The 27,695-nt window shown below is 35.5% G+C and overlaps 1 protein-coding gene and 1 pseudogene across 1 annotated transcript in view; one reads left to right on the top strand and one right to left on the bottom strand.

Annotated features, from left to right (window-relative positions):
- The first annotated feature begins 3,963 nt into the window (after positions 1 to 3,963).
- DMD (dystrophin) overlaps positions 3,964 to 27,695 on the top strand; it is a 2,326,146-nt gene continuing 2,302,414 nt past the window's right edge. Inside the window, exon 1 of the mRNA XM_036270045.1 lies at positions 3,964 to 4,078. Within this exon, the coding sequence (XP_036125938.1) occupies positions 4,072 to 4,078 (7 nt within the window). The 5' untranslated portion in view covers positions 3,964 to 4,071. The remainder of the gene's footprint in view (positions 4,079 to 27,695) is intronic.
- LOC118636012 lies at positions 19,277 to 19,728 on the bottom strand (annotated as a pseudogene).

Raw genomic sequence — 27,695 nt, forward strand, 5'->3', positions numbered from 1 at the left:
TAATATATGCATACTTCCTTATTAACACATGAAATAACATGATCTAATAATGGGCTTAATAACAACCATAATGTCAAAATAATGCTGAATGTAAAAAAATATTTTGAGATATATGCAGCATCTGCAAAACAAGCTGAAAAACTTTTCATTTGTATTTGCAACAGAGTCACAAGGACTGCTAATGCTACTATGCTTTATATTCTACAAACTTAAATGAACATAATGCTACTCTCTTTAAAAGAGGGATAAAACTGTTTTAATTGTTGAAATATATTGGTAAATTGAGTAATTTACGTGGCAGTACTAAGTGGATACACACGGTCATTATCAAATTAAAAACTTTTCAAATATCCCACTAACCATCCATCACAAGTCCTTGAAATCATATAGAATTAACATGATGAGATGCTGTGATCACTCAAAGGTAGAATGGGAGACTCAATGGATGTGAAGTGCTTATAGTTAGTTACACAGCCTTGGACTAAAAAAAATAGGAAGTTGATCAGAAGTATATGTGGAATGCTAGTTTCAGTGGTTTAATTTTCAATATTGCAGGGTCATACATTGTTCCTAATAAAGGAAATTCTGTGACATTGAAGAAAAGCTGAAAACCAAATACGTAGTTTTAAATGGGACAGAAATACTAGTAAGAATCAATTTAACAATTCTACAGCTAACAATAAATGTGAAGTAGAGATAGTGAAAAATAACAGACACATATACTACTTTAGGTAATTCACTTATCGTGCCTTATTATTTCAAGTTACAAATAGAATAAGGATTTTGTTTTATAAAAACTATCAAAAAAGTACTAATGAAAAGACATTATCTTCATGAACTGTATGAATGGCCAGGGTGAAAATGCTGCTGGAGCAGAGCTGGCTGGCTGGGCATCAAAAGTCTGTTCTTTGTCTTTCAGAGGTGGACCACAGAAAGTTCCATCTATGAGTGTATTGTTTGACTAGTTCCTCTCTAGTACCATTATTCAATATGCATCCATGGCCCAGCTGGTGTGGCTCAGTGGTTGAGCATCGACCCATGCACCAAGAGGTTGCTGGTTTGATTCCCGGTCAGGGCACATGCCCAGGTTGTGGGTCCGATCCCCAGTGGGGGGCATGCAGAAAGCGGCCAATCAATGTTCTCTCTCATGGATGTTTCTATTTCTCTCTCTCCCTCTCCCTTCCTCTTTAAAATCAACAAAGAAAAAAAAATTTTAATATGCAACCATAGTTTTAACTATAGACTTAAAAATTTTGCTGAGGTGGGGGGCAGGTGATGGTTTAGAATTTCCTTGGCAATGTCTGTACAATGCCCCCCCCCCTTCCTCTGGCCATCACCTCACTGTTGTCTGTGACTGTGCATTAGATGTTAATAAAAAGAAAGATGTCGTCTTTTCATTCAAGTTAACAGATGTCTGAATTCTATTTATGGACCCTTCAACCTGAGTTTAGAGCTCTTGTACTCACCCATAAGTTCCATGAAATAGGATTCACATCTGTCTTTTTCACTGCCATATAACAGTGTATTGCATAAAACAGGTTCTACTGCATGAATGAGGAATGGAATACAATTATCAAATACTTCACTGAGTATTAGAATTTAACAATGGACAAGACAAACATAATCTCCAGTCTCAAGAACTAAGAGTATGACAGAAAATACAAGCAATTAAATAAAGGAATGTGATCCTGGCCAAGCTTTTAACTTTTCAGAGCCTCAGTTTCCTCATATGTAAATTGCATAGAATAATAATCACTGTTATAGGTTCAGTATGAGGATTAAATAAGTATCAATATAGTAGCCATAGATACATACATAAATACATGTATAGGCACACATATAGATGTGTGTTGTGTGTGTGAAAACAGTACCAACCACCTTCTGCTGTTTAAGTATTTGCCCTTATGATGAAGGCAAAAGAAGTACAAGGTGCTATGAAATTGCATAGCAGGGAAATATAATTTTATCTATGGGATGAAAAATGCCTCACATAGCAAATTATGTTTCAAGCTGATACCTAAAGATTGGATGGAAGGTAGGCAATCAGAAGTGAGGGGAGGCTTATGGAAAGGTTAAACAGAATGTGCAATATCTCTGAGACAGTAAGGAGCACAGTATTTGGAGGAAAAAAATATGTTCCTTGGGGCTGAATAAAGTGTGAAGGGAAGGAGGGGAGGCAAGAGTTGCAGCTGGAGTGGTAAGCACAGGCTAAGGGTACAAGCAAAACAGCATGGTATTTATTTATTTTTAATCCTTACCCGAGGATATTTTTCTGTTTATTTTCAGATAGAGTGGGAGGGAGGGAGAAACATTGACGTGAAAGGGACACATGGACTGGCTGCCTCCCACAAGACCCTGACGAGGGCCGGGGATGAACCGCAACTGAGGTACATGCCCTTGGCCGGAATGGAACCTGTGACTCATTGGTCCACGGACTGACGCTCTGACTGCTGAGCCAAACCGACCCGGGCACCATGGTATTTATTTATGCATTTCCCAACCCCTAAGACAGATATAACCACTACGTGATTTAAGAAAAAAAAAACAGTTGATAAACCAGTATTTTCAGAATTGTTATGTAGATGGTGTGTATATTATTTTTGAGAAACTTCGATGGATTCAAAGGAACTTGATTTGTCTTTCTGTTGTCTTTTTTTTCCTGGCATTTATTAATTACAGGTAATAAACTATAAGCTGCTGATTATTATGTTTTTCCTAATATATTTAGGAATTATTGGTATTTGTTACATTAAAAGTTTAGATGGATATAGAATAACTAAAATGCACACACACGCACACACACACATACCCCTTAGGGAAAAAATACTTCAGAATAGTGACATTGGGATTTCTCACATATGCTAAATAAATTATTGCTTATAGTTTTATAATGAAGTTACCCAACAAGCTATTACTTGTTGTGGGGGTAGGGAATAGCTCCCCTACCAAGCTGAATATATACTAAATGGTTAAAAGCAAACATAAGATCTTATTAACCCCCCCCCCCTTTAAAGTATTGTCCTCACAAAACACGAAAATTTTCCTGTTTTATCATTTCATCTACAACTATTAATCCCTCAAGAAAAAGGCATATTCAGAAGTTTTCAATGAAATTAATACTGTATTGGTAATGGCAATTGTAACTTTAAAAATACTGATTTGCACATGGTATTTTTAAAATACAAAATGAATTTTCTTAAAATGACACTTATTTATCTGGAAAATAACTTGTGTAAGAGAATCAACTAATCTTATTTCTTACTTTCTAAAGAAAGCACTTCTCCTAAGTCAAAACATCAAGTACAAAATCTACTCTTGGGAGAAACACTTCAAGTCCCTGACTTTAAATGTGTCCAATGTGCAGAATAAATATTTTCTTGAAAAAATCCTCTTATTAGAAAATTTTCCATAGGATCACAGGAGGCATATTCCATTGGAGAAAGTGCATGCTATATTTCATCATAAAGCAGAGATGTGAAGCTGAGCACACAGCATCCTTATTTCAAAAGTACAAGCAGAAGAGACAGTTTTTACCCTTAAAAGGCTAAGACGATAAGTGAAAATCAGCCCAAATTTCAGTGTGAATAATATAATGTGTGGCAAAGGAACTCCACTCTCGGTATAGTTAGGAAAGAATGTAATCTAAAGGCTTTGCCTCTGTACAGAGGACCGAGTAGATACTGAAAGAGATTTGCAGATCCCCTGATTTTTAGGCAGGAAGAATGCTCGTTAAAAGCAGAACGCTGCTCTGGCTCCTGTGTTTGCTCCGAGGTGTAGGTTTTGTTCCACTGACGTATCAGATAGTCAGAGTGGTTACCACACCGACGTTGTAGCAGCTGCATAATAAATGACTGAGAGAATCATGTTAGGCATGCCCACCTAACCTAACTTGAATCATGCGAAAGGGGAGCTGTTGGAATTCTATTGACTTTCTGGTTCCCAGCAGTCGGCAGTAATAGAATGCTTTCAGGAAGATGACAGAATCAGGAGAAAGATGCTGTTTTGCACTATCTTGATTTGTTACAGCAGCCAACTTATTGGCATGATGGAGTGACAGGAAAAACAGCTGGCATGGAAGGTAGGATTATTAAAGCTATTACATCATTATGAATACAATTAGAAGCTGACCATGACAAAGCATATGTTTGAACAAGCAGCTGTTGGTGGCTGGGGTTTGTTGCCGAGCTTTTCAAACTCTGCAAACAGTGTTGCTTTTACAGAACGGATTTGAAAATTTTCTTGTGCTGCGTTAGATTTGGGGGGGTGTGCTTGCCTCCAACCTCAGGGAAACACTTCTGGGATAGAAATCAGTCTTAGAAGATTTTAAAATAAAGTATTTTTCAAGAGTCTAGATTTCTCCAGGTAGAGGATGACAGGGGAAGAGAAAAATCTACGGGGAAATCTACCCCAGCTCAGTTACATGCAGTTTAGTTGCAAGGACCAAATGATATACTGACATATTCAGACATCGAGAGGAATAAATGTATAGAATGTTTGAATAGGTTGAAAATTGTTACACTTGCTTTCTATTTTATAAGGAGTTTGGCTGTCAGTCTTTTCTCCTTGTCAGTTTCTAGCTTTTGACATTTATTTAGTCATTCTGCATTATATGAAGAAAATACATCAATATCTCCTACAGGGTTTTTCAACAACTCCAGCATCTGTTTCAGCTATTGAACTGTATTCACGTTTTGCCAAGTTGATGTCGTCCCAGCTGGTCTATCATTTCTCGCTTGATTACTGCTCTTAATTTCTCTGTATCAGCTTATTTCAGAGAGGGCTTTGAAAGCTGTTAATGAAAATGACAGAAAATGATAAATTATTGAACATTGGAACATTTATTTATTTAATTATTTTGGAACCTTCAGGAGTTTTGTCTTATAATCTTTCTTGCCTGCGTGTAATTTTTAGAACCCTTTTGCTGTTTTGCAATATTTCTTTCCCACACAATCAATGGATTACACTTATAAGTACTTTTAAACAAATGAAGCATGAGCCTGGACTGTATTTAGCTCCAAAAGTAAAGTTTTGGGGGAAAGGAGAACAATTTAAGCTTTTTGTAGAAACTATGTATAGTTTTCCATATTCTGTCTTCATATGCTGTCATGGGGATCTGTCAGTGAGTATATATTGGACCGAAAATATTGAAATAATGTTTTATTACCACTTGGGTAACAAAAAAATTTTAATTCAAAGCTGTTTTTAACAAATGATTGCTTAAAAGATATGTCAAGCAATATAGGGATAGATTTTTTCTGAGTATGAAAAGCATGATTGTTAACTATCTATATAGCACAGTCTTTCAGTTCTCTTCCCCATCTCTCCAGTAACCTGAGTAGCTAAATCATCCAAGTTAATAGACTATCATGTATGAACATCTAATATGACCTTTTGGTGTATACAGTATCGCTCATACGTGCTGTACCTTTTCTGTAGTAATTGTAATATCCCAGTCAATCCGGGCAAGGAACACTACTGGCTGTTATGTAACTTTTTTCCCTGAATGTAAGTCCATGTTTTTCAATTACGTATTCCTCTTTGAAAGAGTGACTTAAGACAACATGTATTTAAGTATCAGTAAATATATTAGAAACTGATGGGCTGATTATACTACTTGGATTTCTCCAAATGAATTACTAACTTACGTTTTGAAAAAAGTCCCAGATTTTGATGAGTACTTTTTAACCTTGAGGCATACATGACTGGTTGTGTATATAATTCATATATACAGCAGGAAACAAAATAGTTTAATAGATGTATAGTTTCAGTAGCAAATATTTTAAATAATATAGTCCAGGCAACTTAATTATTTTCCAGTAATACTTTTGAGTACTATATGTGCTTGTGTACAGTCCCTTACTGTACTTCTTTAATCTTTGGGAAGCTCAGAGACTAGCAGAGAATTTTGCATCCAGATGCTATTGGGTTATTTCTTGATAGGTTGACAAAAACTGTCCATATCTGTACTATTGTTTAAATACAGTTCTCTTGTGTCAATTTTATTTTTCAACTTTATAACCATTTTAAGTGACAATTCAAGTCTGGAAAAACTCATTTATATTACATCTTTAGTAGGACTCTCCTTTTGTGAATTGTCTCCTGTGAGAAAAATGTGAGCTTCCTGTTAGCCTTACACTCCTGTTACCATAGTTACTTTAAAAAGAAGGCTTTTCCTTTCAATGAAGATAGTGTAATTTAAATCAGCCACTGGACTTCCCAAATCATGTTTTTGTTTGTTTGTTTGTTTGTTTATTTGTTTCTTTGTGTGTGTGTGCTTTTTAATAATGAAAGGGATTTATTTATTTTACTTTTTCATTGAATTTATCAGGGTGACATTGGTTCATAAAATTATATAGGTTTCAGGTGTACAGTTCTATAATACATCATGTGTTATTATATTGTGTGTTTATTACACCAAGTCAAGTCTCTTTCCATCACCATTTATCCCCACTTTACCCTCCTCTACCTCTCCCAACCTCTTTCCCTCTGGTAATCACCATACTATTGTCTGCTTCTATGAGGTTTTTTTTTCTTAGCTTAATCCCTTCACCTTTTTTACCCAGTCCCTTGAACTCCTCACCCCTCTGCAGCTGTCTGTCTGTTCTCTGTACCTATGAGTCTCTTCCTATTTTGTTTGTTAATTTATTTTGTTTATTAGATTTCAAACCGTGGTTTTTCGTTTGCAGTTCAGACTGTTTCAGTTGTGACTAGGAAGTGCTCTGTATTTGATTCCACTGATGAATGGAGAGGACAGACACTAGGTGGCACCAGCTGTTGATTATTAATGAAATCTTAAAGGCTTTGGGCCACACACCTGAAGAGCAGACATACCCTTATTGATAAATGCATTTGTAAGACTTAAAAATGCTTGTCGATCTTTCTGGCTCTGGAACATAATTAGCATGTAAAGAGATGAGACCATATGAAGTCTCCAAATCCCAGTTGCTTAATCTTGTGTTTTCTGAAGAGATTAAAGAAAAAAAAAAAAAAGTTAAGACGAAATCCATAAAAATAGAAAGAATGGATGAAAGAGAAATGGGACACATGAAATGGACTATAATCATATAAATATCTTTTAAATATGAAATTATTGACTTGTGTAAATCTCTGTGAGTTTTCCCCAATTCTCTGCAAACCTAGATTTTTTTAAAATAAGAAATTTATACTATAAAAGCAATTCTAGCAACTACTTGGCTCTTTTAGGTAAAAATATTATAGAGTATCATTACTTTTCATTCAAAAATATTCCTTAGTTCTCCTTTAATGGAAATATTGTCTATTGAAAATCCCCACTTGTGACTGAGTTGCCCACTTCGAGAGGCATTGCTCTTCATCCAGAAAATGAGCAGGAGGAGACTCTATCAGTTAAGAAATATTCATCGAAATGTTTTTCCTGAGGAGCCTGCTCCTTCATGTTATTCTCCAATTCTCATCTCATCTATCGTTTAAGAATGAAAAAGCAAATAAAGACAAATCTTACAAGCATGTGAACACACACCCAGAGACACACATATACATCTGAAAAAAAGAAACTGATAAAAAAGAGAGAGCTGCAACAACATTTTTAATTGAACCTGGAATTAACAAACTAAAATGAAAAAGAGAAAGAAGGGTCCATAAATAGGGCGGGGAGATTAAATAGCTGGTCATATTGGAAAGTTTTTTTTCTGAGAAAAATAAGCAATATTTTTCCCTCTGTGAGAATAAGTGAAAACTCCTGAGGAAGATGGGGTTGTTTAGAATGAGGTACTATAGGCCACAATTCACACAAGTTCTATGAAACAGTATGTGATATAGCTAGTTGTCTTAATTATACAATGGAATTTGTTGACGTTTTTTATAATGCAGTCAAGATGGGGAAATGTTTGCCGTTTGATATGTCTGATAGATTAATTAACTTGCTAAATTATTCTGCCTTTGGTTTGTTAATTAATCATTGTAAACCAGGAAGGAGGCCTCTCCCAGGACTATGTTGTAGTTCTATCCAACTGGCTCTATCAGACTTGGACCTAATTTTTCATAGTATTCCCTATAATTATGACCTTGGCCCTGGTTGGCCTCTGAAATAGTAATACCCAAAGCATGAAAAAATATTAAAATATCTTGTATAACTGGAAAAAAATACATTGAGTTATTAGTATACAAAAGGATGATTAGTATACAAAAGGGAAATATTTTTAAATGAAATGATTAGACTCATGGATTCTTAAAATTAGAAATGGAAATGTAGTGAGGGCAAAAAGATGAAGTTTAATAGAAATAAATTCCTACACTAAGCTTCAAAATCAATCCAATGAGCACAATATGTGAGAGAGTTAAAGCTTAACAATAATTCATTGAATAAAACTTAATGATTGTTGTTGGCCATAATTTTAATTTCAGTGTCAGTTATAGTCTCATATAGCGTCACAACAAAATAAAATAAAGTAATGTTGTTGAACATGTATCCTTTCAGGAAGAAAACAAAAAAGAGATGACAAATTTTAGAAGAAAATTTTTTTTTATAACACCGTGGTGTGAGAGGAGCTTTAAAATTCAGGAGAGTGTTCCATGAAAAATGTCTGGATGCTCAAAGGTGGTTGATACTACGTGTGAGGACCATTGAAGTTGAAGGTACCAGAGAAGGGAACCATTGAAGAATATTTGAAGAAATAAGAATTGAACATTTAACTTGATTTAAAATACTAGATGAGCTATAATGTAGAAGAGGGATTAGACTCATTTGTACCTCTCTTGTAATGAAGAAAAAAATATTCTTCTAAATAATTGTATAAGCAGAAAATTGACTACTTTGTGAGATACTATATTCCTTGTGCTCAGTGCTGGGTAGAGAGTAATTGAAGAAGATGTCTGAGACCATTTCTAATTTTAAGAATCCATGAGTCTAATCATTTCATGAAAAAATATTTCCCTTTTCATATATTTCTTCTAGTGTCCCTACTCCTCCACTGAAACCCTCCAGGCTAGGAGTCAACAATTGATGGCTCATGTGACATGCTGCTCTGTGTTTGGCCAGCCAGATAAGAATGGTTTTTACATTTCTAAATGATTTTATAACCCCCCAAAATTTCAATTTAGGTGTCTATTCATTAAGTTATATTGGGAGATAGCCATACCTATTTATGTACATATTGCCTATGGCTGTTTTCATGTTAACACAATAAAGTAGTTGTGACAGAGCTCATATGGGCCACAAAGCAAAAAATATTTACTATCTGCCCTTTGCTCGTAAAAGTTTGCTGACCTCATCTCTAGACTCTTAAGATAACTTATCTTTTTGCTCCTTGAGTCAAGTGACTGGAACAAACTAGGTCACGATGAAATATCAGCTGAAGACCATCAACAGAAATGGTGACTACCCATAGTGTTTTAGTACTACAGACTTTGAAAAGTAGTTCAAATATAAAACTTAGGAGTTAGTCCTGGGGATAGTTTGGCTGTTAATCTATTGAAAGATTTTATTTCCTAAGGAATGTTTATTATTTAATGTCCCTGACAGAAAATTTAAGGTCTCTGCCATCACTGACAATATAATATCTGCTTTGCCTAAACCCACTGATTTTTCTACGATTCAATTATTTTTGTTACTGTTCAGTTATTGTATAATTTCAGTGGACTTACAGAAAGTGCAGAAGTCAATGGAAAACAAGGTAAAGTGAGTGGAATTACTTTTCTCTCTTCCTTAGTCTATGAACTCTCTAAGCAGCTTTTGCATTACAGAGTTCTGAAAATGTGCTCACCTTTTAAAAGTAAGATGAGGGTGTTCTTGATAAAATATGTTCCAGAAGGGATCAAAGAATAGCAAAATAAAAATATGTGCACTGCACTATAATGGAACAATTGAGACTGTAGGTATATGATCAATAAGAAGGCTAGACTTAAAAGTTAGCAGTGAGATGCTTATAAGATATTTTCATGAACACATGGATATGAGAAGGGATATTTTATTCAAATCATATGAAAAGCCATAATCAGATTCCAAGGGATTGTGGATTTACCATCATACATGACATTCTCCATAATTCCATGATTGTGAAACTAAAAGTCCATGGATTTTTTTTTCCTAGGGAAGGATGTCATTTCTGCTCACTAGTACCACTGGACATTCCTATAAAACCCATAGTATTCTCATTTGATTTCCATGAGGATGTTACTGAGCAGCTATCTTGTGATGCCTGTCTCTATGGTAACAGATACAAGGCTTAAGGGTCTGAAGGAAATTCTTCCTATTGGTTTAGGAATATGGAGCATTGAGGGAGACTCAGTGAGGAAGAGGATAAAGCTGAGGCAAGGCAAAAGAGGCAATTAAGAAAAAACTGTCATGAGGGAGCTGTTTGGTGGTGAAAATGATTTTATTATTTCATCTCAGAATGAAATAGAAACCAACACTCTAAATTGTGTTTTTTAAAAAAAATCTTTAAAAGTACTGTTTTTCAACCATCCAGTCAATTTTATGTAATTGCAGTTACACAGATCTTTTCCTTAGTTGGCTTACTTTTCACTTTGGAGAAAAAGATTGCTTCTTGCCTAAAATTGATAACAAGAGGGCTTCTACCCCTGGCAAATTTAGTTGCTGTTATTGCTATCAAAGATCTTGATCTTTCAGAGGACTTTCTTTTCTTAATTCCAAGGATAAGACTATTGAGCTCTGGTTGGCTTTCCACATAATCACTCACTTTCTCAGGGAATTAATGAAGGTACACTGTCCTTCCAAAATATTCTTTTTTTTTTCTTTATTGTTTTTAAAGAGAGAAGGAGAGAGAGATAGAAACACCAATGAGAGAGAACATGGATTGGCTGCCTCCTGCATGCCCCCCACTGGGGATTTGGCCCACAACCTGGGCATGTGCCCTGACTGGGAATCGAACCGGTGACCTCTGGCTACATGGTTTGATGCTCAACCACTGAGCCACACCAACCGAGCCCAAGATAGTCTTTTTAGGTCTATTTCTACTAAAGACTAGTAATAAATAAAACAAGCATACTGCTTATTGGAAAATTGAGCATTTTTAGTGTGTGAAGTAAGAATTTGTGTTTTTACATCTTTTGTTTCTTTTATTAAAATCTAAAAAAAAAATCAAGGTGTTTAAAAATATTTAGTTTTCCATTTATTTCGCTTGTTTCGTTTAGTTCACAGAGTAAGAACCCACTGTGTCTGAATTGTTTTAGGAAGGAAATAAACAGGACTTTCCTTTTCATTTTATTTAAAGTATATATTCAAGGTGTTATCAAATAGCCAATAGTATTTAAAATACGTGTGCAATTTATATGTCCTTCAGGAAAATACAATACACAGAGAAAAAAATGGCTATCTTACTGTGAAGCCCTATGTGTACATTGACACAGTGGTGGTGTTTGACTTATCCCGATGTCTTCATATAGTATATGTTAGGGTCAAAGGGGGGGGGAAATAAAACAATAGCAAGGAAGTAAAATCCATAACAATGAAGAAAAATTAAGATTTGGGGGATTATAGATAAAAGCATTTCAAATGATATTTTATGAGATCAAATTAACAAAGATTTAGGCGTTTATTATTCACAGGCATAGTGCTCAAAGCTTTAAGGATTTATCCTTTTATGGTTTATTTTCTGACCTTGAGAAATGTATAGATTCGCTGTGCAGATATAGCTTTTCACAGATTTAATCCATTCTGTGTAGATATTAATAAAAGATAAGACAATGTCTTCAGGACTTGTTCACACTGTCTTTAAATTAAATGAAAAAAAAAATAGACTTAGCTGTAATGTTGCAGTACCTTCTTCAATAATTTTGGAAAATAAATTTTTTTGTTGGAAAACCTTGTTTATAACTCTATGTTTTGTACCATAAACAGTAATTGCAATATTAAGTGAGGTTTCTGAGTAAAGCAAGGCTACTTTATATATTAAACATATACCCTGATTTTGGAAAGCTGACCTCATTTAAAAAGTAAGACACTCCTCCCTTGGCCCATTTGGCTCAGCAGTTAGGGCATCAGCCCGCGAACAAAGGAGTTGCGAGTTTGATTCCACCAAGTTAAGGGCACGTACCTCAGTTGTGGTCCGGTCCCTGGCCCTGGTCAGGGTGGTACAGGAGGCAACCAGTTGGCGTGTCTCTCTCACATCGATATTTTTCTCTCTCTCCCTCCCACTCTATCTGAAGATGGATGGAAAAATATCCTTGGGTGAGGATTAAAAAAAAAAAGACACTCCTAATATATGTCTAGCATGACTGGCCTCCAGAAAAGTTCTTATTTTCTTGGGCTTTGGGCTTACACAGTTCAAAGTGCATTGCAAGGAATAAGCAAATGGGTAAAAAGATAGTCCAGACAAAAGTACTGTGTAAAGTAAAGATGAGGAGATAATCTTCTCGCAAATTTTTATACAGAAAGTGGGGGATGGTTAAGCCACAAGGTTAGGTGGTACACAGAGATTAATCAATATCCATATACACTTGAAGAAAAATGGTGCCCATCAACATTCCCAAAGAAATATTGTCATTACCTGGCAATCCAGATGCAAATGGAAAGAACTAAGAAGAACAAGTAGGGAAAATAAACATATCTACATCGATCTGCTCTGGTCATGGCATTGTCACAATTGATTATAATGCTCCCAGGATAAAACATGTTAAGGACCATCATATTCTGATTTTACTAGCACAGATCTCTGTTTTACATATTATGGGTAAAATTATGCATTATAAAAACAGCAAGCTATATTATGAAAAGTGATGCTAGTAACCTGAAATTTTATGGGTTTTAAAACAGCAAGTTGTGGGACTTATTTATGATCTGTGACATGTATAAAAAGGAGGAGATTAGCATAATATTCTCAAGGTCCATCCATGTTGTCACAAATGGCAGTGTTTCATCTTTTCTTATGGCTGAGTAGCGTTCCATTGTATATATGGACCACATCTTCTTTATCCAATCATCTATCAAAGGACACTTTAGTTGTTTCCATGTCTTGGCTACTGTGAATCATATATCATTAGAAATGTACACTTGAAACCTATATAATCTTATTAATGTCATCCCAATTAATTTAATTTAAAAAAGAAAAGGAGAAATCGAGTAAACTCCTGCCCATGATGGTAATGTAGAAACATTAATATAATGAGTAAGAATCTCAGCTTTTATATCCTTTTGGCTGCTGACCCATTCATGGACTGGCTGTGGTGGCCATGGTGACGAGAGGTGGGGGCCCACTTCTCTATTAGGTCATCCAGAACAGGATTAGAGCCCACCAAATGAAGTGACTGGTTGTTTCTGCTGCTTTCCATTTATCCAATAAATATTTATTGATAAATTATGTCAGGCTCTGTGCTAGAGCAAGATGACTAAGATATGATTCCTGAGGAATTTAGAGATGAATGAGTTTTGCATGGATGAGGACAGGAAAATATCTACAGTGACGACTTACCAGAGGGCAGCACAGCTGTGAATCCAGATAGAAAAGCCAGCTTGGGAATGAGCTAGAGGCTTTCGGGGATACTGGTTTGAGCGATGTGGAAGAACTGGCAAGTCTATCAAAGAGCAAAATGATAGCTGAAGGGAAAGAACACAAATTCAGTGAAAAATGCTTAGTAATTCAAAGTAGAGTGTGAAGTAACATATTTGAACTTTCACTTGAAATAAGGAAGAGTGTGCCTACAAGCCATTGCTCATCTTCATTGAAATCAAATCTAGAATGAAGAGGTTTAGACTGTTGGAAACGTCAATTGCAGACAATGAGGCTAAAAGTTTTTAAACCTACATGAATGTGACCATGCACACGTTCTCTTGGGAGGATTTAAAAAAAATAAACAAGTATGTGTCTTGGTGGTTTATGTCTGTCTGTCTCTGGAACTCTTTCCTATGCCATCTTTAGAGAAATAATCATATTATTTTATCTCAGTGCATATCTATCTTTAATTAGAAGCTACCTGAAAATGTTTCACCTATATATCAATTAGTCGCAGAATTAGACCTCAGAGATTACAAAGGAAGGCTAAAAGAATGACATTTTATATAGGCTAGACCTATTGCTACATAGAGCTGTAACATGAGGAAAGTTTGTTAAATAAGCATGAAGATTTCATCCAGCTTCAATAACATTCAATTTAATTGATCTTCAGCTTTACTTCTGACTCCTAGGAACCTAAAAATACATAGATTTACATTTTCATTTAAAATAGAAGATAAGCAAGCTATTTTATGAACAATGGATTTGTCTAGAATGTCTCTCTCTCCTCCCTACCCCCTTCCTCCCTGTCTCTCTTTCTCTTTCTTCTCCCCTCGTTCCCCCTTCCTTTCCTATTTCCCTTCTTCCCTCTTCATACATATGTGTATGTGTGTATGTACGCATGCATGTACATCTCTATTTCTGTTTCTGACTTCTAAAATAATTTGGATATATAAGCTAAAGGCAAGGAAGATTTCCTCTCAACATTCATTATTGGAGTAATTTTTCTTGGTAGGTAAAAGCAATTCTGTCTGGCTTTGTTTTTAAGACATTTTTAAAACTATAATACAAATACATAAAAGTTCACAAATCAATAAGTGCACAATGTAATCAATGTTAACAGAGTGAGCACATCCCAGTGATTACTCAAAGTAAGAAAATAATATTCCCGTCTTTCTCTTTTTCTCTTTATGTCTCTCCCTCCCCTTCCCCCCTCTCTCTCTCTGTCTCCCTCCCCTCCCCCCTCTCTTGCTCTCCCTGTCTCTCCTCTTTCTCTCTCTCTCTATAAAATAGAAAAAAAGAAAATAATATTCCCAGCACCCCCAAGCTCCACTGTTACCCCTTCTTAGTCAAGAATCCCCCAAAGATAAACACTATACTGACTTCTAACACACCATAGATTAGAATAGACCATTTCTGAACTTTATTTTGTTGTGAATATACAGTATAGATTCTTTTGTGTCTGACTTCTGTTTCTCAACATTATGTATGAGATCCACCTATTCAGTTGCTTGCAGTTGTGGCTCAGTGATTCTTTCTCAGTGTAGTGTAGTACGCCATTGTATGAATATACTACAGTTTGCTTACCTCATCTTCTCTGGGACATGTGGATTGTTTTCATTTGCAGCCTCTAAAATAATGCTACTCTGAACTTTGTTGTACATTTTGCATATATACATGCACTTCTTCTATGTCAATACCATGAAGTAGAATTGCTGGGTCCTAGAATAGCCAAGTACTCACTTTTACTTGATAATGCCAAGTAGGTTTTTAAGGTAGGTAAACAAAATTACTTACCCACCATCACTATATGAAAATCTTGGATACTTCTGCCAATGCTTAGTATTATCAGTGTTCAATTTAGCCAGCTGGCTCTTGTGCTATAGTATCTCATTGTGTTTTTTATTTCCATTTTTTCTAATGATTATTGAGTTAGAGAATTCTTTTTGTGTGTTGATCATGCAGATGTTATCTTTAGCAAGTCTTATCTTTATTTTTCTATTGAAGTATTACCTATTGTTTATTGATGTGTAATAGTTAATTATTTTTTTCTGAATATGAACATTGTGCTCTTATATTTATTGCAAAACATAGGTAGATATATTTTTTAGAAGCCTAGAACTTAAAGCTCAGACACTCTAAAAGAATACTTAGTACAGTTTCCTAGTTTGACAGGTGAGGAAACTGGAACCTATAGAGATAAATTCACTTGCTTAAAACCTCTTCTAGTTAGTAGTAAGACCAGAAATAGAACAGAAGTCTCTTAATATTAACATGATGGGTTTTTAGACCCTTCTAATGTGGTGACTCAAACTCTTTGTCTGTCTGGAGAGGCTAAAAAATTCATGGCATAACTATTCTAATAGAAAATACAGAGTGATAGTAATTATGGGTTGTTGTTATTTTGGTATCAGATTTTATTTTTTCTCTTCCATAACTTTACATTCAGTTTCTTCTCATATTGATTCTTGTTACTTTTTTTTTTTTATCCTCACCCGAGGACATTTTTCCATTTTTTGTTCAGATAGAGTGGGAGGGAGAGAGAGGAAGAGATAGAGAAAGGAACATCGACGTGAAAGGGACACATCGAGTGGCTGCCACCCGCACGACCCAACCAGGGCCGGGGACAAACTGCAACCGAGGTACGTGCCCTAGCGGGAACTGAACCCGGGTCTCTCTGGACCGCAGGCCGATGCTCTACCGCTGAGCCAAACCGGCCAGGGCAATTCTTGTTACTTTTATGTTCCCATTCCACATTGGTTCAAATTCAAGAAAGCCCAGTTTTTCTGTAGTGCATTAATAAGAATATTCATTTTCTAATATTTTTCTTTCATCAAACAGGTTACAAACAGAATAAATTTAGGTTACAAAACATAATTGCTAATAAAATGATACCTACTATGCATAGTTTTTTTTTTTTTATATTCGAGATGCAATGCTATGTACTGTTCATGCATTATTTTAGATATTTTGAACAACCCCAAAATTTGTTTTATTATCCCCACTTTACTGATCTAGAAATGGAGCCTCACTGAGTTTAAGTTACTTATGAGACAGTTGGAAATTGAATCAGATTTATTACAGTTCAAACATCACATTCTTTGCATGACTCCACTCTACCTGATTGGGAGAAAACAGATTTAGCAATAGAGATTTGGGTCACTACCTGCTTTTCATGCTTCTGCCATGGGTCTTAATGATGTTCATTTGTTCTAAAATCATTTAATAATTCCATTTTGTGTCCTTTTTCAAAGTGGTAATCAGAGCAGTCGCTTTTATGGCGTTGACTTTATTCATTTTATTGACTATAGTGAAGCTTTTATTAGTACACAACCTATATGCTGGTAAGTTCTATCCAAAAACTAGATTGTAGCTAATTTTCTTTTATTAAGAGACCAGACCTATTATAAGAGTCTTTTATTCCAATTCCTTTTAGCAGTTTATTCTAGGATCTGATTATTTCTCACCTAGAGTTTAGTTCCAAATATTTCTCCTTCCTGCTCATGGAAGAGCCATTCCACAGATGCCTGAGAATCAGTGTGCTTCTAGTCCTTGACGTCTAGTCTAGTCCAGGGTGAGTTCCCTTGCCACACCTCCCTAGCTTCATGAGAAGCAGATACACACCAGTGCCTCCAACTAGAAATCTGAATCCACATGAGTTACCTAGAATGTTATTTTTCTCTTAAGATGTGAAAGAAGCACATTTGAACAAAAAATTTATAATTGTGGCTGGGAAACTAGGAATGGCTTTACACCAAGGATCTCTAAGTCATAGGCATTTGGTATTAGTGATTACTGAAGTGTAGACAGCTTTAAAGTTAACAAAACACGTTCTTGTTTATTTTATTCATATAACAATCATGTGAGGTAACCTAGGTAAGTAGTATTTCCTGTTTACACAGATCCATGTCTGTTTGTATCTTAAATTTCTTTTAGCTCTGCCATCTGCTTTCCCTACCAGCTGCTAACCATTGCCTTAGTTCAGACCCCTGCAGCTCACTTTGAATACTAGCTTCCTAACTTAACTGTGGTCTTGCTTGACTCCAGTTTCCTCTTCACAATGCTGCTAGGCTTGTATTGCTCAAAAGCCAAAGTCAATATGTCACTCTTCTGCTTAAATCCATAGGTATTGCTCCATTGTTCTTGGGATATAATTCAAATAACTTGTATGGGTAAAACAACCCTTTATAAGATTTTCTCTGTTTTTCACATCTAATCTTTCACCCACCTTATGATTGCCTTGCCCTCGCCATACAAAGAGTTCTCTGAATGTAACAGTTTCCTGCCATGTGCCTTTGGTCATATTGACCCCACTCCACACTCTGAAACAATTCTTACTGCCCCATATTCACTTGTTACATGTCTTATAACCCTCCCATATAGTGTAGATGGTGCCCCTTCCTCTTTGGATGAATCTTGTATCCTCCTCATACCTGTCAACACTTACCTTTCTGTGCTATACTTTTCAGGTTGTTTATTTATAGATTATCCGTGCCTGAGGACTGTGGTTTCTCCTTTTATGCTCTACCACTTGCACAGTACCTAGTGAAAGAGTGACTCAGATTTCACTTAAAGTTGTAATGAGTTATACAGCTGCAGGTAACAAAATGTACTTTGAGTCTTATGGTAGCATCATTTCCATTGCATCCTTTCCCCCTCCAATGGAATTAACCATAGTACATGAATAATAAATTTTCAAGATATCTATGTATCTAGATTGTGGAAATGAGTTGAACCAAGTTATGATTTTGGTGTATTTTGTACTGGTAACATTTGGGATATTGTTATAATAGTATAATAGTTACCTTACATATTAGAAATGGATACAGCACAGTACTTTAAAACTTTATTTCCTTTGTAATTTGCACATTGCCTCCCACTGAGGTTTTAAATCATCCATTGAGAAAACAACAAAATTAATTTAATGGAATGATCATGGAAAATCATAGAAGAATAATATGACAGTTAAGTTTATGAGGTAAACAAATTCAGGCACATTAGTAAATTAATATAAAGTGAAAATATGCTCATTTTTTTCTTTCTTTTATCACTAATAGAAAATGATGGACTTCACCAGTCATACAGTTGTGCTATATATGCATCATGGTTAATGTAAAGTACACCTGAAATTAAAAGCATATATCTAATTCCATTTCTCAACTGAGTTTTTATTAGATGAGAACTACTTCCTAAGAAATATGAGGTTGGAAAGTAGGGAATATATAATTCCAGCAATGGAAAAGCAGAGCTAACATGTGATTAGTTTACAGCCTAACCCTCAGGTCTACATCTGGACAGTCTGCCAGAACACAGGTTCCCTGCAGCTGCAAAGAGAGTAAGAATTCAATGGATATGTCCAACGACATGGGCCGTTTACATCCTGCTTGCTCTAATAAACAACTTTGTGATATTAGGGAATAATAAAGATTTTACCTCTCTGTGGAGGTAAAATCTCAAAGATGTGTAAGTTTATAGAAAATTGGTTCTAAAATCATGTTATAAGATCAATGACCTCCAACACTGTGTCAGCCAGTGTGATGGTGTCAACCAATATGGGACATAGTAGTGGATCCAGGTAGAAACCATTTTCAAGCAGACGGATTAATTGATGGAAGATGGGTCTCATTTTTATCAGAAACATATTTTTTTTTTTTTTTTTGGTACAGATACCTTTTATTGATCTGACCAGCATGACTAGTAGGGAGTGTGGGCAGAGCTCCCCTATCTGTCCTGGCTCCCATCTTCCCTCTCCTTGCAGTTCATGACTCACCCCCAGAGGAAAAGAGTATCTTAGGCAGGGTGGCAGGCAGAGCCATGATAAAAATATAGAACTGGGATTTGAAAGAAGCTCAGGGTGATGTAGAAAACATTGGGTTACTGGACCATCCAGATAAAACATCTATCTGGGTAAAGCAGGAATGGGAGGGATCAGGAGGAAAAGTTTCCCTAGAGGCTTCCTGTTGTACCTTTTGTGACATCAGCATCTTCTGGATGTTGTCCTCAGCTTTCTTCATACTGCACTCCAGGTAGAATTTATTTTTGTTGCTATTTTCTGATTCTCTAACAGCTGATTAAGAATTACCTCCTTGGACTGAAGAATAAACGTTCTTCCTACACTTTTATACATGTTACTCTCGTTTATCAAAGTCATAATCTCTGTATCGGTAGAATGTGCATGCTTTTTCATTCTGTCCATCTGCTCAATCTGCATGTCTGAAAGCTTTACCTTCTGTTGTGCATCAATAACTTTGGCTTGAAGCTTTGTGAAGACCTTCAACCTCACATCCACGGGTGCCGCCATCTTGGCTCACTTTGTGCATCTGCCTATCAGAAATGTATTTTAAATGTAAAATGGAACCTGACCTGAAGGTGGAGAAATTTCGTATGAATTAAGGCTCATTCTAATACAACTACAGTGTAATTAATTAGTAATAAATTAGCTAACATTATAATGATAATTGAATTCTATAAAAATTTGATTCAAAGTACACTAATTTCAACCAAATTGAAAGTTTATTTCATTTTATTTTATTTCATTCAATTGAAAGGAATTAAAGTGACATACTTATACCAATTCATGAAAAATTACTAGCTCCCTATAAAAGATCATCTTGCTGCCCTCCCGTCTATCCTGGGAAATCACCTTTTCCATATATGCCATAACTTCTTATTACAAATTGAGTCTTTGCCTCAGGGTTTCCATTTGATTTTGGCTTACCTGAAAGTGTCCCAGAGGTAAGATCATTGGGAATTGCTCTTAACACATTACAGATGAGAGGTGATGTAAAACACCCCATCTTTCTTGTCGCTCTAGTGAGACAACTCAGTCTCCTAGTGGTCCCAAGTGGTATTGAACCTCAGTTGATCACCATGACAACGTGCTTATCAGCCCACACTGTACTGGCTTTATTCTAATCTCAGTCTCACTTACCCACTTTTTTACTGTGCTTCCTGGGATCACCTCTGAAATAAATTATTTGCCCTCAAATCCTTTTGTCAGGGTCTACTTCTGGGGAAACCCAACCCAAGAGAACATTTTATTATAGTTTTGCCTCTAATTTTTTATCCTTCTTATCAAAGAAGTGTATTTGGGGAGATAGTAAGTGTAATTACCAAAAGATACATTGGTTTGGGAAATAAGGAAATGTTAGAAGTGAGACATCAATTTGACCACATTGTGATTTGGTAGTAGTCATTACTGTATTGGGCTTTTTATTTTCATATGAAAAAGTAAAGCATTAGATCATCTGCGGTTAAAGAAAAGAAAGATATTAATAGGAAAGATTAAAAAGCTACCATCACACATATGCAGTAGCTGACAGTTGTCAGGGAGAAAAGTCACACTCAGAGAATGTATGACTACTGTGATATATCTCCACTCCACCTCTTCTCCCTCTAACTCTCTCACTCCTGCCCTTGGGGTCATTGCTCCTTACATCATGGGAAAATAAAGCATTAATGTAGGAAAAGGTATAGAGTTTATAAAGAGAATAGTTTTATAGTATTATCAGCACATGGTATCTGTTGTGCCATCACAATCAGGTCATGTCCTTCTTTGCTCATGCCTGACTTCGCGAAAAGCTTTCACTGAAATTTTATAAGCAACAAGTAATATGGCGCTTATCATTGTCCTACGTGACTGTTTTCATGTCTCTGTACAATATCATGAGAGCTGCTAGAGTGGCTCCTGATACTGCCACATACAGTATCGAATGGCTTTTAATTCCATACAGGCTTTGAACTGATCTCTCACACATTCATCAAATAGTATAACTCACTATATGTGCATATGGAAAACTGTGAAATATACATTTTCCTGCCTTTCTAATTCTAATTATTATTTATGGAGGGTCTATAACTGATCCCAAGTAGTGCTCTATCTTCATCTTAGTGGGTATATTACAATGTAATTAGCTGGGGAAATTGAAAGGACAAAAGAAACTATTGTTAACATTTAAGTCAGTCAGATTTTGATAGAGGGAAAAGGTCAAAAGTTTTCTTATTATCTGAGTGCAGGTCCCATTTTCTTATTCATTTTGTCTTCTCTACAATTCATGTCTGTTCTGTCTACAATGATGTTAGTAGTAGATGATGGTGATGATGATGATGAGTCCTCATAACTGATAATTATAATAGCAGGTAGAATGTGGTAAGCACTAAAAAAAAAAAAATGACAGCTAAATCTCATGGGAGCTCAGAGCAAGGCAACGATGACCATGAATTTTTGTTTCCTGTCTCTCTAGACATTTTCTGACATATCCATATTGCTTGTGTATGTATGTGTGTGTGTGTGTGTATAGGGTGCGGGGTTCGACTCAGTTCAAGTTATGGAATTCTGTCTCGTATTCCTGCAGACATTATATTTATGGTTCTGTTTGCTATTACTTCCCTCTACATTTTCTGATCATTGATGTATTGATATTGATTTTTTTATATTTCTCATTGGGAAATAACTATCATTGAATAACACATTGTAAGTCAAACTAGATTAATGTACTAGGAGTGTTCTGTAACATGAGAATGTTAAGGAGAACGATACTAGATTTTGGAACAGAATAAGGCCAATTCTATAATTCTTGAGGGAAATATAACTATTAAGACTAGGGAAGTGTGCCCTGGCCAGTTTGGCTCAGCAATTAGAGCATCAGCTAGTGGACCAATGAGTCGCGGGTTCTATTCCAGTCAAGGGCACGTGTCTCGGTTGCGGTTCATCCCCAGCCCTGGTCGGGTCATGTGGGAGACAGCCAACCATTGTGTCTCTCTCACATAGATGTTTCTCTCTTTCTCTCTCTCTCCCCGCCTCTATCTTAAGATAAATGGAAAATATTCTCCGGTGAGGGGGAAAAAAGACTAGGGAAGTGAACATGTACATATCAAATTTTTAAGCTTATAAAACTATTTTTAGAACTTTTAAAATTTAAACCATCTAGCCCTGGCCGGTTTGGCTCAGTGGTTAGAGCGTCGGCCTGCAGTCCAGAGAGACCCGGGTTCGGTTCCTGCTAAGGTCATGTACCTCAGTTGCAGTTTGTCCCCGGCCCAGGTTGGGTTGTGCGGGTGGCAGCCACTCGATGTGTCCCTTTCACGTCGATGTTTCTCTCTCTTTCTTCCTCTTTCCCTCCCACTCTATCTGAACAAAATATGGAAAATAGTCCTCGGGTGAGGATAAAAAAAAAAAATAAACCATCTAATCAAATATAGATAATTGTTTCAGAAAAACAAGTGTGTTCAGAAAACTTTACTTCTCTGGACATAATTTTCCTTAGTTCATCTAATCATATGTACACTAATCAATGCATTCATCCATCCTTCCATGTATACATAATCTATATATCTAATATAAACATACAGGTTGAACCATATGAAATGACTGATATTTGACCATTTGTGACCCCAAAATAGCAATTTCTTCAAGTTCTAACAATTAATTTTATTGTTAGTGTGCTGATTAAGTGGAGTGAGAAGGTACTGCACTAGCACCACATCACTCCACTTTATCAGAGTAAGGTAAAGATACACAAAACATAATACAATTTTTGGAAAACTGACTAATGACTTTGTAATATAAAATCTATATGCTCCCTTACTGAAATCAGGAATGGGAAAAAGTTCTCTTCTGTAGCAATCTTATTAATCCCACATGATCTTTATATGATTATTAATAAACTGGACGGCGAAGAAATAGACAACCGGGGAGTTAACTATGGATATAAATTTTTCTAAATTTAATCAAATTTACCTAACTTTAAATTAAATAAATTTGGCTGAAACCAAGCAGACTCCTTTCCTACTGAGACAACGAGCTCTATCAAATGCTATGCCTGCCTAGACAACATTATAATTGATTTTGCAAATGCCATTTAGTATGCTTTTAAACCAACAGACTAATGGAAAAGGGCTTGATACAAAATATAATTCATAATTTGAGAAGTAAAAACTGTTTCTACTGAAATCATCCTTTTTTTTTTTTTTTTACAGATAGAGTGGGAGGGAGAGAGGAAGCGAGAGAGAGAGAGAAACATCGAGGTGAAAGGGACACATTGAGTGGCTGCCACCCCACGACCAACCAGGGCCGGGGACAAACTGCAACCGAGGTATATGCCCTTAGCGGGAACCAAACCCGGGTCTCTCCTGACCGCAGACCGATGCTCTAACCACTGAGCCCAACCGGCCAGGGCTGAAATCATCCATTTTTAAGTATAGTTGTTAGAGTGTATGGGAATTTGATTCAAAGGAATTATTAGGTTACCATGCCATATTTAGGGGAAATATTACTGTTTAAGAAATGTGTTACTTTAAAAAAGTGATACTTTCTTAATATTAGAGTAAAAATAAAATAAGAATAAAATTCTTAATTTATGTTATAAAAATAGTACAGTATTTGCAGTGTGAAAGGATTTTATATATGATAATACACACTTAATGACTAAAATCTAAACACTTTCTTTGGCCAGCCTTTTTTTTTTTTGGAGCATGAATTCTGCTAAAGGAGCAATATATCGACTTTAAGAGCAGTTAGAATGCTTACTCTTTTCAAATTAGTACCAAGACTTAATTTTCCATGTGAGGTACACCATTTGCAAGAAGAAAAAAATCTCAAAATGAATGTATTAGTTATTTTTTCATTACTGCTGTAAGATGCTTAAAATTTTAATTTTTAGGTAATAATAAAAATATTTTAAAGGAGTTAGACAAAATTAAAATTGTATTTACAGTTGTTTCAAATAGAATGAAATATTTAAGTATAAATCTAAGAAAACAAAATATGTACAGTATGTGCATCTTGAAAATGACAAAATGCTGATGGAAGAAATTAAGATTTAAACAAGATCTAAATAATCACAGAGACATACCACATTCGTGGTTAGGAGACAGAACCTAGTACAGATGTGTCAATTCTCCCAAAATTGATCTATAGATATAATGCTTGAAAAAAAAAAAAAAAAGGTGGGAGGAATCACTCTACTCAGTAATACGACATATAGGTACAGTAATCAACACAGTATGATTTTATTGGTGTGATAAACACATACATAAATGGGACTGAATAAAGAACCCAGAAATAGACCTAAACAGATATGTCCAACCGATTTTTGACAAAAGTGTAAAAGCAATTCAACTGAGGAAAGATATCATTTTTAACAAATGGTGCTGGACCAAATAGACATACATAAGCTGAAAAGTGAACCTTGACCTAAACCTCACACCTAATTCAACCATTAACTCAAAATGGATCATGTAAATTATAAAAATATTAAAATTCTAGGAAAAATGGGATAGAACCTTTGAAATAAAAGGCTTGGTGACTTGATACTGAAAGCACAATTCCTAAAAATAAATATTGATAAATTGGATCTCATAAAATTAAAATCTTTTTCTATGTGAAAGAACCTACTAGAACGAGGAAAAAATAAAGGTACAGAATGAGAGAATACATAGAAACCATGTATCCGAGAAAATATATTTTTATTTTTTTATTATTTTATTTTTGTTACAGATGTTTCTCTTTTTTTCCCCAATGACACCCTCCTCCTGATCCCGCCCCCCCCCCAGCATTGTTGTCTATGTTCATTGAGAAATATTTTTATCTAGAATATTAAAAAAAACTCTCAAAACTCACAATTTAAAAAAATTCAATTAGGAAATGGACAAAAGATGTGAATAGACATTTTACTGAAGAAGATATACAGATAGCAAAAAAGCAGATGGCGAATGTTTTAATATCACTGTTGTTAAAGACGTACAGTTTTACAAATAACAATGGAACTGTGGAAATGCCTGGCTAATGTGGCTCAGTTGGTTGAGCGTTGTCCCATGCAGCAAGAGGTCACCAGTTCAATTCCCAGTCAGGTCATGCAGGAGGCAACCAATCAATGTTTCTCTCTAATAGATGCTTTTATCTCTCCCTCTTCCTAAAATAAATAAAAACAACAACGACAAAAAATAATGATGAGAATCACCACACATGTACCTATCAGAATGTCTAAAATTAGAAAGTGATGACAATAATGCTGATGAGAATGCAGAAAAACTACATCACTTATGCAATGCTGGTAGGAATAGAAAATGGTTACAACCCCTCTAGAAAAGAGTGTGGTAGTTTTCTAAAACTATATATGCACTTACCATATGACCCAGAAGTTACACTCTTGGACATTCAGAGAAATGAACATTTGTGTTCACATGAAAACCTGTACTAATATACATAGTAGCTTTATGTGCAATACCCCAAAACTGGAAAAAATTAAATGTTACTCAATGAGTGAACCATTGAACAAGCTGATACATCCATACCATGGAATCCTGCTCAGCATAACAAGAAATGAACTCTTAGCACATGTAACAACTTGGATGGATCTCAAGGGAATGATGCTGAATACAAAAAGTCAATCTCAAAAGGTTATATACCACATTATTCCATTTATATAGTGTTCCTGAAATGACACAATTATAGATATAGAGTACAGTGTTATTGCTGCCAGGGTTATGGAGGGTGAGTGTTAGGGAGGTGGCTGTGGCTATAAAGGGGTAGCAGAGTGTCCTTGTGATGGAAATATTCTATATCTTAACTGTGGTGTTAGTCATAAAAATGTATACATATGATAAAATTGCATAGAACTAAATACACACACTAACATGCAAATAGAGAACAATACAGATAGAACTGGTGAGATCTGAATAAGGCTAGTGGATTGTATCAATATTAACTTTCCTTATTGTGATATTATTCTTCAGATGTTGCCATTGCAGGAAACTGGGTGAAGGGTATATGGTTTCTTCCTATTTCTTAGAACTGCATGTGAATCTACAACTATCTCAACATAAAAAGTTTTAATGAAGAGATGAGAACAGGAAGACAGAGAGAAGAATGTGAAGATGGAGAATAAGAGAAGGAATTAGAGAGAATATAAATACAGTGTTTAGTTGCAGGATAGAATATGGTGATTAAAGGGAACTTCTCCTCAACTTGGTTTTCCTGTTGAATAACAGGCTTAAGAATAGAAATTATCATTTGCGACAGTATACATGGACCTAGAGGGTATTATTCTCAGTGAAATAAGTCAGAGAAAGACAATTACCATATGGTTTCCCTTATATGAGGAATCTAAAGAATAAAATAAACACACAAACAAAATTGAAGCAGATTCATAGACAGAGAGCGGATTAGTGTATGGCCAGAGTCGGGGAGACGTGTTGGGAGACTGGATGAAAGAGGTGAAGGGACTGAGAAGTACAGATTGGTAGTTACAAAATAGTCACAGGGATGTAGGGTATAGCTTGGGGAATATAGTCAATAGTGTTGTGATGACTATGTATAGTGCCAGGTGGATACTGGCAATATCAGGGGGACCCTTTGTGAAGTATGTGATTATCTGTCTACTGTACTATACCCCTGGAACCAATACAAAATAATGTTAAAGGTAATGTTAAAGGTAAACTGAAATTGAATTTTTTTAAAAAAATGAAATTAAAAACTTTGTTTACCTAGAGCAGGGGTGGGGAACCTGTTTTCTGCCAAGGGCCATTTGGATATTTATAACATCATTCACGAGCCATACAAAATCATCAACTTAAAAATTAGTCTGCTATATTTGGTCAGGCTAATTTGGTGAGGGTGTGATGTTAGCTGGTACTGATTTCATGGGCCTTATATGGCCTGTGGGCCAGACGCTCCCCCTGCCCCTGACTTAGACTTATCCAAGCAATGCTATTTAGTGAAACTGCTATTACAATCACTAGAAAAAATGGGTATGAAGTCAAAAGCAATTAATGTTAAAATTTAAATACAACATGATTTTCTCTTATTCATTGGAAAAAAACGGATAGCTATAGATACCTTAGATATTGTTTTAAGCTACTTTTTTATTACTAATATGTTCTTGATATAAGGTGAATTGCTGTAAGTTCGGGCACCTATAAGAAAGCTCCTGAAAAAGCATCACTGCGGCACCATGACCAAATTTCAAAATGTTTTCTTTTTCTGAGAATATAAAGGATGCCACAGGACATAGAAATAAGAAAAAACATGAGTGGAAACTGGATTGCATGTCAACATAGAATTTAGCTGACTTTTTAGAATATTTTGAGGTTTCCTTGGAAGCTAACTAGTCTTCCATAGATTTACTTCTACGAAAGGAACCCAATGTTTAAGTAGATCAGTGGTAGGGTTAATTTTTTCCTTTTACAAAAGATGGTGTATGTGTGTGAGTGTGCATGTGTGTAGCTTTGATTCTCTGTAGCAACTGAAATTTTATTTGATTAAATAACTAT

This window comes from Molossus molossus, unplaced genomic scaffold (genome assembly GCF_014108415.1).
Source record: "Molossus molossus isolate mMolMol1 unplaced genomic scaffold, mMolMol1.p scaffold_m16_p_2, whole genome shotgun sequence".
Lineage (NCBI taxonomy): Eukaryota > Metazoa > Chordata > Mammalia > Chiroptera > Molossidae > Molossus > Molossus molossus.